The 15991-nt window shown below is 44.6% G+C and overlaps 1 protein-coding gene across 4 annotated transcripts in view; it reads left to right on the top strand.

Moving 5' to 3' along the window:
- The first annotated feature begins 2089 nt into the window (after positions 1-2089).
- GCNT2 (glucosaminyl (N-acetyl) transferase 2 (I blood group)) overlaps positions 2090-15991 on the top strand; it is a 48973-nt gene continuing 35071 nt past the window's right edge. For 2 of the 4 annotated variants that reach the window (XR_014513380.1, XM_083449543.1), the window contains exon 1: positions 11511-11653. Coding sequence is in view for 1 of the 4 variants with exons in the window: in XM_083449542.1 (XP_083305668.1) it covers positions 2164-2182 (19 nt within the window). In the remaining 3 variants the exon portion in view is untranslated. Of the gene's footprint in view, positions 2183-11510; positions 11654-14393; positions 14462-15991 lie in introns of those variants that run through there. The other 2 variants (XM_083449542.1, XM_083449544.1) reach the window with 2 other exon arrangements.

Below are 15991 nucleotides of genomic sequence, written 5' to 3'. Positions count from 1 at the left end.
TGAGCTCAGTGGCACCTACCTCTGAATAGAAAGCAGGACTGCACAACTCACTATGGATCAAAATTAAGACTTCATTAAGATTTACAGTACAATCCTGTTTTCATGAAACATTTTCAACGCTGCCCGTTTTCAGAGCAGGCAGTTTTAAAAAGAAAGTCAAGCACAAAAAAGGGAATAGTTTGTTTCCATTTTATTGTTTAATTGCTTTATTTCATGTATCATGATCATCATTTTGCATTATGTTTGGTCCCACTGTGAAATGTTTTTCTGTAAACATAAAAATACAAAAAGGAGGACACAAATTACATAATAAAAGAAAAACAAACCAATAACTTGTCCCGCCCCCAAACACATTTAAAAGACCATAGAATGATCATCAGCCCAAGGCCTGGTTGTAGAGAGATGTTTTCACCTGGAACTTAAAGATATGTAATGAAGGTGCCAGGTGAGCATCTCTGGGGAGAGAACATTCCACAAACAGGGAGCCACTGCAGAAAAGGCCTGTTCTTGTGTTGCCACCCTCTGGACCTCTTGTGGAAGAGGCTCAAGTGATGATTGCAGGGTCACTACCAAGCAAGTAACAACTATATGAAAAATAATTTATTGTTAATCCCTTTCCCCAAGGTATGGAGACACGTTAGAGTATCTCATGCAACACGTTTGTCAACATGACTAAGAATCATTTCCATTAATCACAGTTCTTATAAAATTTGGTAAACCATTAAAAGGAAATGCATTGAAATTCAACCAAGGGGAAGTGAGGAAGTCACTTAACAATGTTAATAAGTGTAATTTTTAATAAGGTTATGATTTATGTTTGTTTGTTATGTGTATTTGTTTATAATTTTGTGAAAATCAATAAAAAAAATGGGGGGGGAGAGGGGGAGAATCATTTCCACTAATACTGCCTTTTTTTCATTTCTGCTACATTCTGTGTGTGCCGTGAATTGATTTTCAGGAGACGCTGCCATAAAAGGAGCATGGAGAAACTCTACATCTTTTCCTAAGCTTTTGGCGCCCTCATGTGTCTAGTCCTGTTTAAGGCTAGAGAATTTTTTTTTGTCAATCGCATCCTTGCAAAATGGGAAGAGCAACTGGCACTGTGTGTGTGTGTCACAGTTTGTACTTGACGGGCAGGTATCAACTGGCATTCCTTTCACAAGTATGCTGAAATAACAACACAAAGATGATGACTAAAAAATAATTGCTTGGTTGCCAGGAAGTAGCATGGCTTAGCTTTTCCTTTACAGCAGTGGCAGGAGGCAGGTAGAGTTAGGCTTACCAGATGTCCCTGGCTCCCAGGTACAGTCCCCAGATTCACCAATCTGTCCCCGGACAAAATCCATCCCCGGAATGTCCCCGGAATTTAATTAATGTCCCCTGATTTGTCCCAGAGAATGGGAAAGCCAAGCTGAGGAGGTGCAGGAGAGGCCCTTCCCTCACACACTGGGCCACCGCTCTTGCCCTCCAAGCAGCCGCCCCACCCACCTGTCGCTTTCCTTGGGCATCCCCAAGTGCCAGCAGCAGCAGCAGCCCCAGCAGCAGCCAGAGGCACAGCACGCTCGGTGATGGCCACAGCACCAGCAGCAAGAAGGTGCTTGGCACCTCCACCACTGCACCATTGAGCGGTCTCACTGCTCTTCTGCACAGAGCCCGACCTCTCTGGCTGTGTGGCACATGGGCAGAGAGAGAGAGAGAGAGAGAGAGAGAGAGAAGAGAGAGAAGAGAGAGGGAGGGAGGCGGAGGCGAGCTGTGCCCCCTGCAGTGGGAGCAAGTCAGCGGGGCCTGTCGCGAACTCCTCGCGGCGCTTTTAGCAGAATGCTCAGAGTCCCAGGTTCTTTAGTGCAGTATTTATTATTGTGAGCTAAATAGATATACAAATATCTACAGAAGCAGTTCATATAATCAGACAGAGTACCTGGCTGCACCTTGAGGCAAAAAGAAGACACTGCTCTACGCCACCACAATTACTATTGGACAGGCGTCCCTTTTAAACTGGTGACAGTCCAATCACATTCTGAACCAGCACCTCCACAGAGAGTATTGCATCACAGCCTGTTGTATAATCTAGCAAACTGAAGCCTGCAGACTTACTTACACAGCATCCTGTGAATCCCAACAGGGCCAGCAGTGTGACCAGCAGGAGGAGAGAAGAGGCGTGCAATGGACAGCGCTTGGCTAGGTGAGGAGGAGAGAAGAGAGAGATGGGGGGGGGCGACCAGATGCTTCGGAGAGGCATGATTGGGTTGCTTTACCCACCGAGGAAGGAGGAGAGATTTCGCCAGATTTCACCGAGGGTGGCAACCCCAGGAAGTGTTGGCTTGACAACAGTGCATTATGAAAAGGATATAGGGTATTAGTAGACCAGAAGCTTAATATGCTTCAACAGGCTAGGTGAGATGTGCAGGCTCCTCTGGCAAGGGCACATGAAGCAGGGAACACCGATACAGCTCCTTGCCAAGGAATTGCAGCTCTGTGAACGGAATGGGAGTCTCCGAGCAACTCGCACTAGCCTTGCCAAACTACACTTGCCAGGATCTTTGGGGGAACCCATGACTGTTTCAAGTTGTATGAAATTCAATGTAGCCCATTTAGCACCATCTTCCCTTTCCCGTACCATAAGTATGCATGCCAACCAAATCTGTTGTCATGTCCTTCTAGTTCTAATGCCTCTTGCTTGTCCAATCTCATCCAGTCCAGAAGAAACTTCTTTAAAAATTCTTTTTTTCAAAAGTGCTCCAGGATTCATTGGAAAAAAATCTAGTAACCATAGGTAGAGTGGAATCTACTCACATGCTGATTTGGGCTTGTATCTCGAGACACCAGAAGCTGCCTTAGGGCTTGTCCACACTTGGCTTCTTCTGTGCCTAGGGAGCGCAGGCTCATGTGGATTCTGCATGCCCTATGCTTCCTATGCACAGATCTGAGCAGCTTTCCATTTGCTCTGCCACGTCCTCCCAAGTTACATTTGCTCTGATTTAGCAGTAAAGGGCAGGTTTTCTGAGGAGAAAACGGCAAGGCAAGCAGTTGTGTGAATAATTGGATCCCAGCCAAGCAAAGGGAACACAGAGTCCTTCTCACACAGCCTTCCTGGAGCCAGCTCAGCTTTATGAAACTGGGATTGGATCAGATCCCAGCCTTGCAAAGGAGCACAGGGCTAGTTTTGGGAGGGTGGCATGAGTAAAAGGTAAAAGGACCCCTGACCATTAGGTCCAGTTGTGGCCGACTCTGGGGTTGCGGCACTCATCTCGCTTTATTGGGCGAGGCAGCCAGCGTACAGCTTCCGGGTCATGTGGCCAGCATGACTAAGCCGCTTCTGGCAAAACAGAGCAGCGCACAGAAATGCTGTTTACCTTCCCGCTGGAGCGGTACCTATTTATGCACTTTGATGTGCTTTCAAACTGCTAGGTTGGCAGGAACTGGGACTGAGCAACGGGAGCTCACCCCATCACGGGGATTTGAACTGCCGACCTTCTGATTGGCAAGTCCTAGGCTCTGTGGCATGAGTAGCGCCCCCCTAAACACACCCAGGGTGATTGCCCCAGCAATGCTCCTCATGCTATGCCCCTGCATACAAGGAATACAGATCTTAGCACCTCTGCTGGTTGTCGTTTTATACATTTGCCTATTTCTGCCTAACTTGCCAAAGCAGAGTCAGGAGCATGTTCTGAACTGACTTCCAAGACATGTAAAAAAGCAAGATAGTAACTGATGATCAGTTTGCACAATGAATGGAATGAAATGGCACTCACCCAGGGTCTGTGTTCCTTTGGAAAACTGAGACATGGTAGAAGCTGTCGTAGCTTTAAAAAATGGTTTATTCACCTATTTACACCTCCAGTCTGCATGGAGGGGGTCCAGATCTTACAGCATGGTCATTTCAAGAGGGGCTTGTCCCCCCACAGCAGTGCAGCATCAGAACTCCCAGCCTGCCTTCAGTCATCCTGCCCAAGATGGATCCCAGTCATTGTTCTCCTTCATCCCAGAACACCTTGCCCAAAAACCCTCTTGGCCTGGCTGCAGGCGGGGGTCGTCCTCTTATATACCTGCTGGGATTGACAAGGCATCTGACCCTCACCTGAATCTCATAGCTCTCTTGATTAGTTATCATTTAAATAATTAGCATCACACGTCATGTGCATGGAAGTTGCCAAACCAATTAACCAACTAGAAGGGTTACTCTTAATAGCACCAGTTTTCCTATAACTTGATATTGCTGGATAGTTCTGATGAACTGCAAAAGCATTTTAAGTTTGCTTTCTGTTGCTACCCTGGAACTTTTCTTTATTAGTGCTACTTTGTTTTGTACGATTCCTTGCAAATGAAGGAAAACAACTTTTCTGCTTGTATATGTTGATAATATAATTTTGGTTACTAAGGACAAACAAGATTGTACAAAAACAAGATTGGGTGCAGGCCTGGCCAGGACATAAGCATCCTGGCTGACAAAGGTGACCTGTGTGCTTGCTTGGTTTATTAACAGCTGTTGGGAACATCAAGGTCCCTGCTCTCCCTTCTTCTGCTCTTTGTATTGGACCTGGAGACTCCAATAGAGAGCATTCCATGTCAAGAAGGAGGGCAAGTGGGCACTCTATCAAATGACAGGGCAGGAGTTACACGGAGCAGGACCATTTCACTGGTGATGCCCATTGTATGCCTCGCTCTTCCCAGACCTACTCTCTTTGGGCCTGTATTTGGAGCTTTATAATTTAGGAAGACTGTGGAAGAACTGGTTGCCAAGTCTTATCAGTCGCTGACGTATGAGCAGATTTTATTTGCTGCTATTCTGGGCTTCTGGTGCACCAGGGTTTACACCAGCATAATAGAGTTGGCCAGGATGCCAGAAGGGATACAATTTACGAGCTTTCTCCATTATCTGCACAGCAGGGGGTGTTTTGTCAACAGTGCAAAGGCTGAGCTGAAGTGTTTCCTGCTGGTTACCTGCTTTCAGCAATAGGGGTCGCTGTTTGGTAGTACCCAATTGGTTAGCTGTAAGATTTTAGAGCTCCCTATTGGTGGCTCTTATCCTGTGAAAGGCAGGACTGGATGAATCCCAAGTCAGAATTAAGATTGCCAGAAGAAATATCAACAACCTCAGATATGCAGATGACACAACTTTGATGGCAGAAAGTGAGGAGGAATTAAAGAACCTCTTAATGAGGGTGAAAGAGGACAGCACAAAATATGGTCTGAAGCTCAACATCAAAAAAATTAAGATCATGGCCACTGGTCCCATCACCTCCTGGCAAATAGAAGGGGAAGAAATGGAGGCAGTGAGAGATTTTACTTTCTTGGGCTACGTGATCACTGCAGATGGTGGCAGCAGTCATGAAATTAAAAGACGCCTGCTTCTTGGGAAAAAAACAATGACAAACCTAGACAGCATCTTAAAAAGCAGGGCCATCACCTCACCGACAAAGGTCAGTATAGTTAAAGCTATGGTTTTCCCAGTTGTGATGTATGGAAGTGAGAGCTGGTCCATAAAGGCGGCTAATCGCCGAAGAATTGATGCTTTTGAATTATGGTGCTGGAGGAGACTCTTGAGAGTCCCATGGATTGAAAGAAGATCAAACCTATCCAATCTTAAGGAAATCAGCCTGAGTACTCCCTGGAAGGACAGATCCTGAAGCTGAGACTCCAATACTTTGGCCACCTCATGAGAAGAGAAGACTCCATGGAAAAGACCCTGATGAAGGGAAAGATTGAGGGCACAAGGAGAAGGGGAAAACAGAGGACAAGATGGTTGGACAGTGTTCTTGAAGCTACCAACATGAGTTTGACCATACTGCGGGAGGCAGTGGAAGACAGGAGTGCCTGGCATGCTCTGGTCCATGTGGTCATGAAGAGTCAGACACAACTAAACAACAACAACAATCAGCTTTGAGAGGGGAGGTTCTTGAAAGGCCATGGCACCTTCCTACTGCCCTTGTGCAAGCTGGCGATATAGACCGTAAGAGAGAAACATGCCAGAGGACCTGGCTGGCTTTTGTTCACCCATGGAAAGGCTGGGAGACACCAGCTATACCTTTAAAGCACACCCAAAGCACATTCTGTCCCTCAAAGAATCCTGCACACACTTGAAAGACTACAGAGTTCTTTGATGGAAAGGATGAGCTTTAAAGGTGTGTGTACACAGCCAGAGGACCATGCCATACAGCTTGAACACAGTCATTTTGGTACAATAGGGCTAATCAAGGCAGGAAATCTCAGGTCGGAGGGCAAATGTGGTCACAGTCCTCAGGACTCTCCCCAGACCACACCCTCTCCCACAAGCCTCACTTTACCTGAGTGCAGTTGTCTGGCTGGAATGTGCCATTGAACTGTGGCAATGTGCCATTACTCACCCAGAAGCATAGCTGTCAGTTTACAGATTTGAAAATAAGGGATCAGCAGCCACAATAAGGGACCACAGGTCCCAAAGTAAAGAGCTCACCTAATAGCAACAGTTCTGCTACTCCTCGTTGCCAAAGTTGTGCTTTGTGCATGGAGGGAAAGTGGTGGGTTGAACCCTTTGCGTGGAAGCCTGCTCTCATTTCATTTTAAAGCACATAAATATATATATCAGTCATCCCCACCTCCACGCAGTCTCTGCTTTTCTTTTCCCCCCAAAAGTGATGGATGACGAGAAGGGCAGATGCCAGCAGCGCAAAAAGTGTGGCACAACAAGCAAGCTGGGCGGGAGATGTGATCGGGGGCGGGGGGGGGAAGTGTTTCCAAGCCTCAGCCCCCGCCCCAAAAGCAATCGCGGAGAGCGACGGCCGTGAATGAACCACCGCCGCCCCCCAAAAAAACACAGACACAGAGCAAGCCCTACGGTGTGCCTAGAAGAAAGGAGGAAGAAGAGCCGAGCGGAGGAAGAGAAGGAAGAAGAGGAGACAACAGCTTGCTACCTACCTCCTGCCCTTTGCACCCTGCTGCCCACTCCGGCCCCGCTTGCGCTGCTTGTCTTTTTTTTTTTTTTGCAAATCTATGCAATATTGCGCTTGACCTTCCCAGCTCGCTAGAGCCACCGGCATGAGACAGGAAGTTGAAGGGAGAGCAGCAGAGCCGGTGTGAGGCCGTAGCCAAGTGGGTGGGGCTCGAGTCGCCCGCAGCCCAGAAACTGGACGGGGATGGGAGCAGAGAAGAGAAGAGAGAGACCCTGTCTGGGCAGAGGCGAGGTCACGTGGCGGGGAGCCGTGCTCACCTCTTGCGAAAGAGAGGGGGCAGCAGGGGGTCTCTCTCCGACACGTCACACCACCGCCAAGCTCCCGGAGTGCGCATGGGCGTGCGCCCCAACACAGTTGGAGCCTCCCTCCTCCCTGGTCGGCAGGGAGGGAGGGAGAGGAGCTGCTTTTTTTGAAACCCGGGAAATTTAAGGGACTTTATCAATCCGGGACAGCAGCGGGACATGATGCTTGGATAAGGGACTGTCCCACCAAATAAGGGACAGTTGACAGCTATGCCCAGAAGAAGGCTGGAGAAGGAAGGGTGTGTGTGTGTGTGTGTAAGTGTAAACCTCTGGCCTTTTGCACAGCTGGAAATGTCACCTACTGTACATTTTCTCACCTGGCCCAACTTAGCACCAGCATGCTGTCCCCATAACGTTGCCTCAATGCAGCCCTTGCATTGAAAAGGTTTCCCCACCATTGGGGTAAATGAAAGTCAGCGAGCCCAGTATGTACCGTATTTTTTGCTCTATAAGACTCACTTTTTCCCTCCTAAAAAGTAAGGGGAAATGTGTGTGCGTCTTATGGAGCGAATGCAGGCTGTGCAGCTATCCCAGAAGCCAGAACAGCAAGAGGGATTGCTGCTTTCGCTGCGCAGTGATCCTTCTTGCTGTTCTGGATTCTGAGATTCAGAATATTTTTTTCCTTGTTTTCCTCCTCCAAAAACTAGGTGCGTCTGGTGGTCTGGTGCGTCTTATAGAGCGAAAAATACGGTATTTGTTTCCCTACAGTTCCTTTTTCTCAAGCGGAGACGCACTTGGGAAGTTACTACATGTTTCTTTGAAGGTTGAGGTGCCTCCTTCCTTCCACAGTTAGTGTGTTTTACAGTGCAGCATGACAGCATGATTTTTATTGAAAATTAATTGTACATTTTCTCGTTCTTTCTCTAGTAACACTGGCTTGCCCTTTCTGAACCAGGCGTGGGGAAAATGAGCCAACACTACCATCTGCTGGTAGTAAATCATATATATTCCTCCTGGATTCACCATGATCTGTTATCTCACTGTTGCAATTGCTTGGTTTATTTTTTTTCACGCAGAGAGAGCTTTGAATTATATCCTTGCATTGAAAAGTTCACAGGGTGGTATTCCCTTATTTAAAAAATAAAAAGTTCAGAAGAAGAGGTGCATGTGAGAAAGTGGACTCCGGTCCATGAAAGCTTATGCCATAAAAATTTTGTTCGCATTCAGGGTCCTACAAGAATTAATTGCTGCTCATTTTGTTGCTTTTAATGAACTGCTCATTTGTATGATATATATTTGATGATGACTGTTCCTTGATTTATGTTTTCTGATGCTCTGAGTACGTTAGAAGGAGAACAGGATATAGAAATAAATAAACTGAGGTTTTCTGTTTTTGCTGCAATAGATGAAGATCGCTGGAAATTTTGCCACTGATATCGAGCCCTACAAATCATAGAATCACAGAATTCCCAGCTTCCCCCAGACCCGGGAATTGGATTGCTGCTTGCCTGCCTATTTGTCCAATGGCAGGCAGGCTGCAGCCCCAGTCCCAACCCTGAGGCAGATCTGACCGAAGCAGCAGGCTTCACTCTGGTTCGCCCCGTGGATTTTAAGAAATAATTTTACAATTTCATTCTTCAAGGTGTCATATTTACAACAAAATATTTCTTTACAATGTTGTAGGATGTAGGTAGAAATACATATACATAAAAGAATGCAAATTTGTCACTGAATCCTTCTGTTTGTTTGCTTAAAGAAGGTAGATTTCCATGGGGGGGGGGGAGTGCTGAGTTGTTGTTTTTTTCTGAAAAGGGAAGTGTAGGCCAAATAAGTTTGGAAACCTCTGATGTAAATGTTTCACATTTTATCAAAACTCAAAGCATAGGCATGGTGTCCAAATGCAACCACTTCTTCCTTAAAGGAAAACTTTCTCTAGTCCTTCCATAGAAAACAAGACATTCCAAACTGACAAACTGATGTAGCTATAGATATAGATGCAGAAAGATAGATATCCAGCTTCTGCTAATGTGGGCACATGCAAATGTTTGTAAGACAGTTCAATGGAACTTTGGTTTCCGAACACCCACATTGTCGAACGTTTCAGTTCTCGAATGCCAAAAACCCAGAAGTAAATGCTTCCGTTTTCGAACGTTCTTCGGAACTCGAACGTCTAACACAGCTTCTGCTGAGTGCAGGAAGCTCTTGTAACCAAACAGAAGCCACACCTCGGTTGTTAAATGTTTCAGAAGTCAAACGGTCTTCCAGAATGGATTACGTTTGACAACTGAGGTATTGGAGATGAGATCAAGAAAGAGGATCATACAATGTTTCAATACGCAACTGTAGCGGCCAGGATCCTGCTGGCATAGAACTGGAAAACCCCAAATATCCCGACTGTGAAAGATTGGCAGATTAAATTGTTTGAATATATGGATCTGGCAAAAATGACACAGAGTATTAAACAGCAAAAGGGTACAAAGTTTATTGACGACTGGACCAAATTTATAACATACATGGAATTAAATTCTAGAGATACAAAAATCATAATAGGCTCAATATAACTTCTTGTGATGTTTAGAGGATTTAAAATGGAAACTGCAGAACAGAATTAATATTGTACATAGCCCAAAATCGAGATGGAGGGAAGTCAAGCACTATTTGTGTTAACTAATGTTTGTTTTCTTAACGATTTATGTCTATATTCTTTCTGTGTTTTTCTTTATATTTTTCTTTCTTTCGTTGTATGGGTGTGTCTTATTCACTTTTCTTTTTTCTGTTTGTTGTTTGGCAGAGAAAATTAATAAAGAGAATTAAAAAAAAAAAAGACAACTGAGGTATCACTGTACATTAAATTCTTTTCTGTATGTATGTATGATGAAGAATTCTGTGCAACTCAAAACTTGGCATGTTCTGAATTTATCCCACACAATTTCTCCCTTTTCTTATTCAAGATCTTCTATGTCCTGGGAACTAAACAGTCTATTTCAAGCCTCCTATGGTCACCTGATACACTGGGTGCCTTTGACTCCCATGGTTCTGCTCACATTGCTGCCCATCAGTGGAAGGAAACAGCCAGAGAACAATCTTAGAGAGTGCTAGGCAACATAATAGCAGGTGCTACAGCAGATCTCAACCTATAATTTGGAAAGCTCCAAAAGCAACTGCTGCAGTTCTTTAATGAAAATGCAAACCACAACTAGCAGAGTTCTTAAGATATTGTGTTCCCCCAATTTACACCTTGCCCATGAGAAGATTTGTTACTTGATGCTAACAAGTTCGGGTGAGTTATTTTCCTTTGTTTGCTTATAACAAGATGATCCCAGTTTAGTTGACTTCAATGGAATATTTCTTGAACAGATTTAACCCCAAAAAAGCCTACAAGGATCAAGAAATTGAAAACACCCTTCTTTTGATCACAGGGTTTGATGGTTCAATGGGGAAGAGATTTTCGCTATGTTTGCAATAGACTAGCTTTCTTTCTCATGTTAGCTGCTACTCATTCTTTCTTGCAGGAGAGTGTTTTCTTCACACCCCTCCGAAATGAGGACAACTAGAGCCTAGCATATGCTGCAGAGTCTTCTGTGACTCCTGTCTGCCAAGCAGGGAGGCATTATTCAAAAGTAGAAAAATCAAAGAAGAAGAAACCACCTAGAGTAGGGAACTAAAGTGCACTTCTTTGATTTCCATGTGCTATTTTGTTGTTTTGCAAAGAATAATCGAGCACCTTCGCTTCCCCTTTGTGTGGTCTGGCTGTACTTCAGTACTCCAGCTCTAACACAGCTGGAGCTTTCTGACACAGAAAATTTATTTGCCCTAGCAAGCAGTTCCCATGACATACCATGCTTGGACTCACTGCATTTCTGACAAGAGACAAGACCAAAATGGATGCTGAGCAGAAAAACCTGTGAGGTGCAGGAGGAAACAGCAACATGGGCACCTGATGGCCTAATTGCAGTCGCAGTGCTGTCTATTGCTGGGAAAACAACTTTACTCAGTGACACAACCCTGGTACGCATCCCTGTTACAAAACCCTATTATAAGATATCATCATAAAACATGTTCTCCGTTTGGCATGAGTCGAATGCCATGGTATAGCTGACTCCACTTCATGCCATATTCTTAGGTTTGTTGGACGAGAACAGCTCAGCTCCTGGTTATAATTGTTTTAATTATAGTGCATTTCCCCTACTGCCTTGAAAACTGCAATTGATGCATATGTATATATTCAGTCTGCTTAGCACAGTGGAATCAGATGGCGCTTGTTTATACAAGTGCTTTTTTACTTTTTTATTTTGTTTTTTGCTTAGCTCACATCTCTGTTGCAACAAAGCCAGCTGCATTCAAACAGAGAGAGAGGGAGAGGGAGAGAATGAGAATGCAGTTCAGCAAACTGGCAGAGCAGGAGAAGAGGGGAATTATGGAGCTTGTTCGAAACCTGAGTTGGCTTTAAGAATCTCCAAGCAAAAATGCTGGATGGCTGATGTAAGTATGGGAGATTTGATATTCTGCCACTTGCTAGATAATGAACTGGTTGGGCCATCTGCCTTTGGAGAGGTGTAAGATGGCAGTGAACCCATCATTTGCTTCCTTTTTGCTAGAAATATATATTGAATGCTGATATCTGGACATTCTACTTATGTTTTAATGAGCCAAGATGATACTTCAAGCTCTATTTCCCACTGGTTTGGAAAATTGTTGCTTAAAAAAAATAAAAATCCAGAGTCTGTGGAGCTTTTTGTCTTGTCATCAGGCAGGCTTCTATTTTTCTTCCATTCTTTTCCTTGTTGCCTCATTTGAAGACCCTTAGCCAACAGTTGCAGGATAAAATACTCAGAGCTGAAGTTGATTGCACGGAAATAAATGCCAGCCAGTAAGTGGGCATTGCTCTCCAGAGGGAGAGTCCATTGAAACTAAGAGCAAATAAAAAGAGGATATAATCTGAGATTTTATGGGGGAGGGGGTTTTTCCTCCAGAAATGTTGTGTGCATAGCAGAATTTAAATGCATGGACAAGCATTGCCCCTGTAAAATTCAGATTATAAGAAATACACAGTGGCAAAGAGGATCTTGTCTGGTTACTGACTTAAGAGAGTGTTTCAGCTGTAGAACAAGCTACTTCAGGACATGGTGAGCGCTCCTTTGCTAGAAGCATTTAAGCAGAAACTGGGAGACCAGCTATCTTTAGCCATTGATCCTTGCAGGGGGGAGGAGTTGGTCAGGAAGACCTCTAAAATTCCTTCCAATTCTAGGATCAAATGCTAGGATTCTGTGCACCTCACAAATATGCTTGAATCTAGCTCTTGAACAAAAACGTAACAGTACAATTATGATTATTTTTAATTATATTTTATTAAGTTGCAACGTTTTTAATATATGCAGTCAAAACACAATTTCATCTTTTCTCTTGTTTTTGTTGACTTCCCACCCCTTTTCCCATGGAGTTGTTGTTTCTCTCCTTCTGCTGCACCCTATCTTCAAATCATAACCACAGTATTATAATCTAATTACTTCTGTTGCTCATAGCTCAAATCCTGCTTGCGCGTTCACCATACTGTAATATTCCTTGCAGTAAATAGTCCCCAAAAGGCACCCATTCTTCCATAAAACACGCATTAGATTCTCTAAATTTTGCTGTTCATTTTGCCAGTTCTGCATAGTCCATTATCTTACTTATCCATGAGGACTGAATAGGAAACATGATGTCATGTAAAATAGTATACAGTACTGATCCAGATATCTAATAAAGGGGCAGACTGACTGCAGGGCAATCTTTTCAATTGGCATGAATGACATATAGGACCAGCACAGGGCAGATGCTGTGGCTAGGGAGCAATGCAGGCCCAGCGCCGCTCACGGGGCTAGTGGCTGCCAGTTGTGTCCTTCTCGGCCACCCTCTGGTAGCTGGCGCTCTGAGAGCCCAGCCCCAGGCCACACTGCTTTGGGGAGCAGCATGCCAGGCTCTGGGGCGTCTGGACTTATGCATCACCTTGGGCTTAGATGTGCCACCCCTAAAGGTAAGTGCCACCGGGGGCACCCTGCCCTCTTGCCCCCTACCTATGCTACTGTGTCACAGACTCTTCTTGTTCACTAACCCATTATCTATTCAGCTCCTGACATCTCCTCCTCCTCCAGTCTTCTCCCTTCCCCTCCCCCCGACCACTCATCGTTGTCCTACTACAAATCCTCTTGCTCTTAGCCTTCCTCCCTTGTGGGTTCCCCAGCTGGTGCCTCTCACCACTCGTGCATCCAGCCAGTCAATGGCATTAAAGGGACCCCTGACCATTAGGTCCAGTCGTGACTGACTCGGGTTGCGGCGCTCATCTCGCTTTATTGGCCGAGGGAGCCAGCGTACAGCTTCCGGGTCATGTGGCCAGCATGACTAAGCCACTTCTGGCGAACCAGAGCAGCGCACGGAAACACCGTTTACCTTCCTGCCAGAGCGGTACCTATTTATCTACTTGCACTTTGACGTGCTTTCAGACTGCTAGATTGGCAGGAACAGGGACCGAGTAACAGGAGCTCACCCCATCGCGGGGATTCGAACTGCCGACCTTCTGATCGGCAAGTCCTAGGCTCTGTGGTTTAGCCCACAGCACCACCTGCGTCCCTCCCATCAATGGCATTAGGGATAAATAAATAATTCTGTTGCTTTGAACCTCCATGCAAATAAGGAACTATCTCATGCTGCTGCAGCTATGTTCCTTTTCCTCTCCTCGTGTGCCCCCAAAATCTGCTGTGGAGGGTCCCCCCAACCCTGCAGAAGTGATCTGAGAGCATGCGGGGGGGCTGGAGAGGGAGCTCCTTTGAGCACACAGAAGTCTGTTGTGCCAGCAAAGCTGCAGCATTGGATATAGCCCAAGGAACAACTTCATCGTCATAGCGTCAACAAGCGTAGCTTGGTCACCAAAAGAGCTCGGATGCACATAATAATGTTCAGGCAGAACCTGCACAACCAAAGAAACCATTTTTTAAAACTCCTTTTCAAATGGATATAGCCAGGAGGGAGGGTAAATAGGGAGAGTATTTCTGAGTTGTGTCAGAGGAAGAGAATGTGGGGCACTGTTTTAGAAGGGGAGGGGAGGAAACAAGCAACCAAAAAAGCTGAAGAGAACTGCCCTTCTTTTGGGAGATATGATTTCTCCATTCTCCATGGGAGTGTGGGAAAAAGTGGTTTCACAATATATAATTATGTGCAAATCAGATAGTAAATAGGCAGTCAATAACCTGGGAATATTACACAACTCATGGATAAGAGCATTACCATCTGTGTACACAACCTAAGAATATATTGGTAAGTGGTATACTAACACTCTGTAGTTGTTGCAGTGTAGTATTTTTATCAACATGCTACAGTAACACTAATGGGATGATAACAAAATGCAAAAATAATCATAGTGTAGCACCCTGCTTGTGGTTAACGCTTAGCTGGAATGAAATATTCAACGCAGCAATAGAGAAATTAAAATAATAATTTATTTGTCAGACAAATAAATGATAGGCACAATGGTATGCGGTTATCAAACCTCTGCCCACTCCAGCCCTGATGGCCAGCACTTATATTTCCTCAGCCCAGCCCCCTTGCTCCTCCTTTGACTGCCTCTGTCCAATCAGCCTGGTTGAAATTCCTATTGGCTGTTTGCTAGAACCAATCATAAAAGATACACCCATTTCCTATTACCTTTTATGGGAGACAAAGAGCTATATTTCCTTCTACCCATAAATGGCAGACAAGTAGCCATATATCTTACATTTGCATCGACAAGGCACCTTAATTACCAGATCACCTTTTGCCCCTGTTGCCCCTGCATTCCAAAACAAATGACTAAAACAAATTGCTCATGCTATTAAATTCTATCTAAACAGAGATCTTGGGTTCACATTCTCACACACCATCAATGAAATAAGAATCTAACATATGAATCTAACATTTCTTACTTTCTAAATCCTTTGCATAATTACATTAAGCCAACAAATCTCATACATAACATAGATAGCTTTTTAGAAGAAAAGGCCTTTGCAAAGTAAAAAGGAACTCAGTAAAAACAGCCTCAAAAGAAGCCTCTTCAGTTTACACCCCCCTTTCCCAGCCAGCTGCTTTTCCCATTAGCCCTTCCCAAAAATTATTGCCCTTTAACTTTCTCAGGATACCTTAAACCTTGGGAAAATATGGCTAGAATCTGATGGGAGGCACATGGTATTATTTTCTGTTAAACAATAAATCTTACTATTTACCAACTCTTAATTAGTTTTTGCAGCTTGATTGTATTCTGTAATATGTAGGGTCAGTATAACCTTTGCTCCCAGCCTGTAATTCCCTTTTACAACTTTGAGAAACTTGTCTCCTGCTACTGCTATAAATCGGGGGGGGGGGGTTGTTCAGGAGAGCAGGAAGAAAAACAACTGCCAGAGTACTTAGCCAGCTGGTTTCTGCCTGGCATGAAACATACAAACATTTGCAAATATATCTTTAAGCTCATTTTAAAATACAAACCTTGATCAGATGCCTCATTCCCCCCTTTCAAGCTCAAGGACCTTCATCCCAAGTGTCCTTGATAGCTTGACCTTCATCATATTCCTGAGGTAAAGCTCTGTATAGGGCCATGATATGAGGTAGAGTTTCATTTGAAATCATCTTGCTAATTGTACTTCTAAAACATGAAATGATACATGGCACCATACATAAAACCATTACTACTACCGTCAAGAAAAACAAGCAAGACAATAGTATCCCTTTGAGTTCTGCAACATTAGGTAACCAATTGGTGAGCCATCCCATATCCCATCCTTCCCATATTTGTACTGGGACATGTGCTATACTCTC

This window comes from Podarcis tiliguerta, assembly GCF_965153285.1.
Source record: "Podarcis tiliguerta genome assembly, chromosome: 7".
NCBI lineage: Eukaryota > Metazoa > Chordata > Lepidosauria > Squamata > Lacertidae > Podarcis > Podarcis tiliguerta.
Note: the sequence above shows the minus strand (reverse complement) of the source record. Positions and strands in the feature narration are given on the sequence as shown.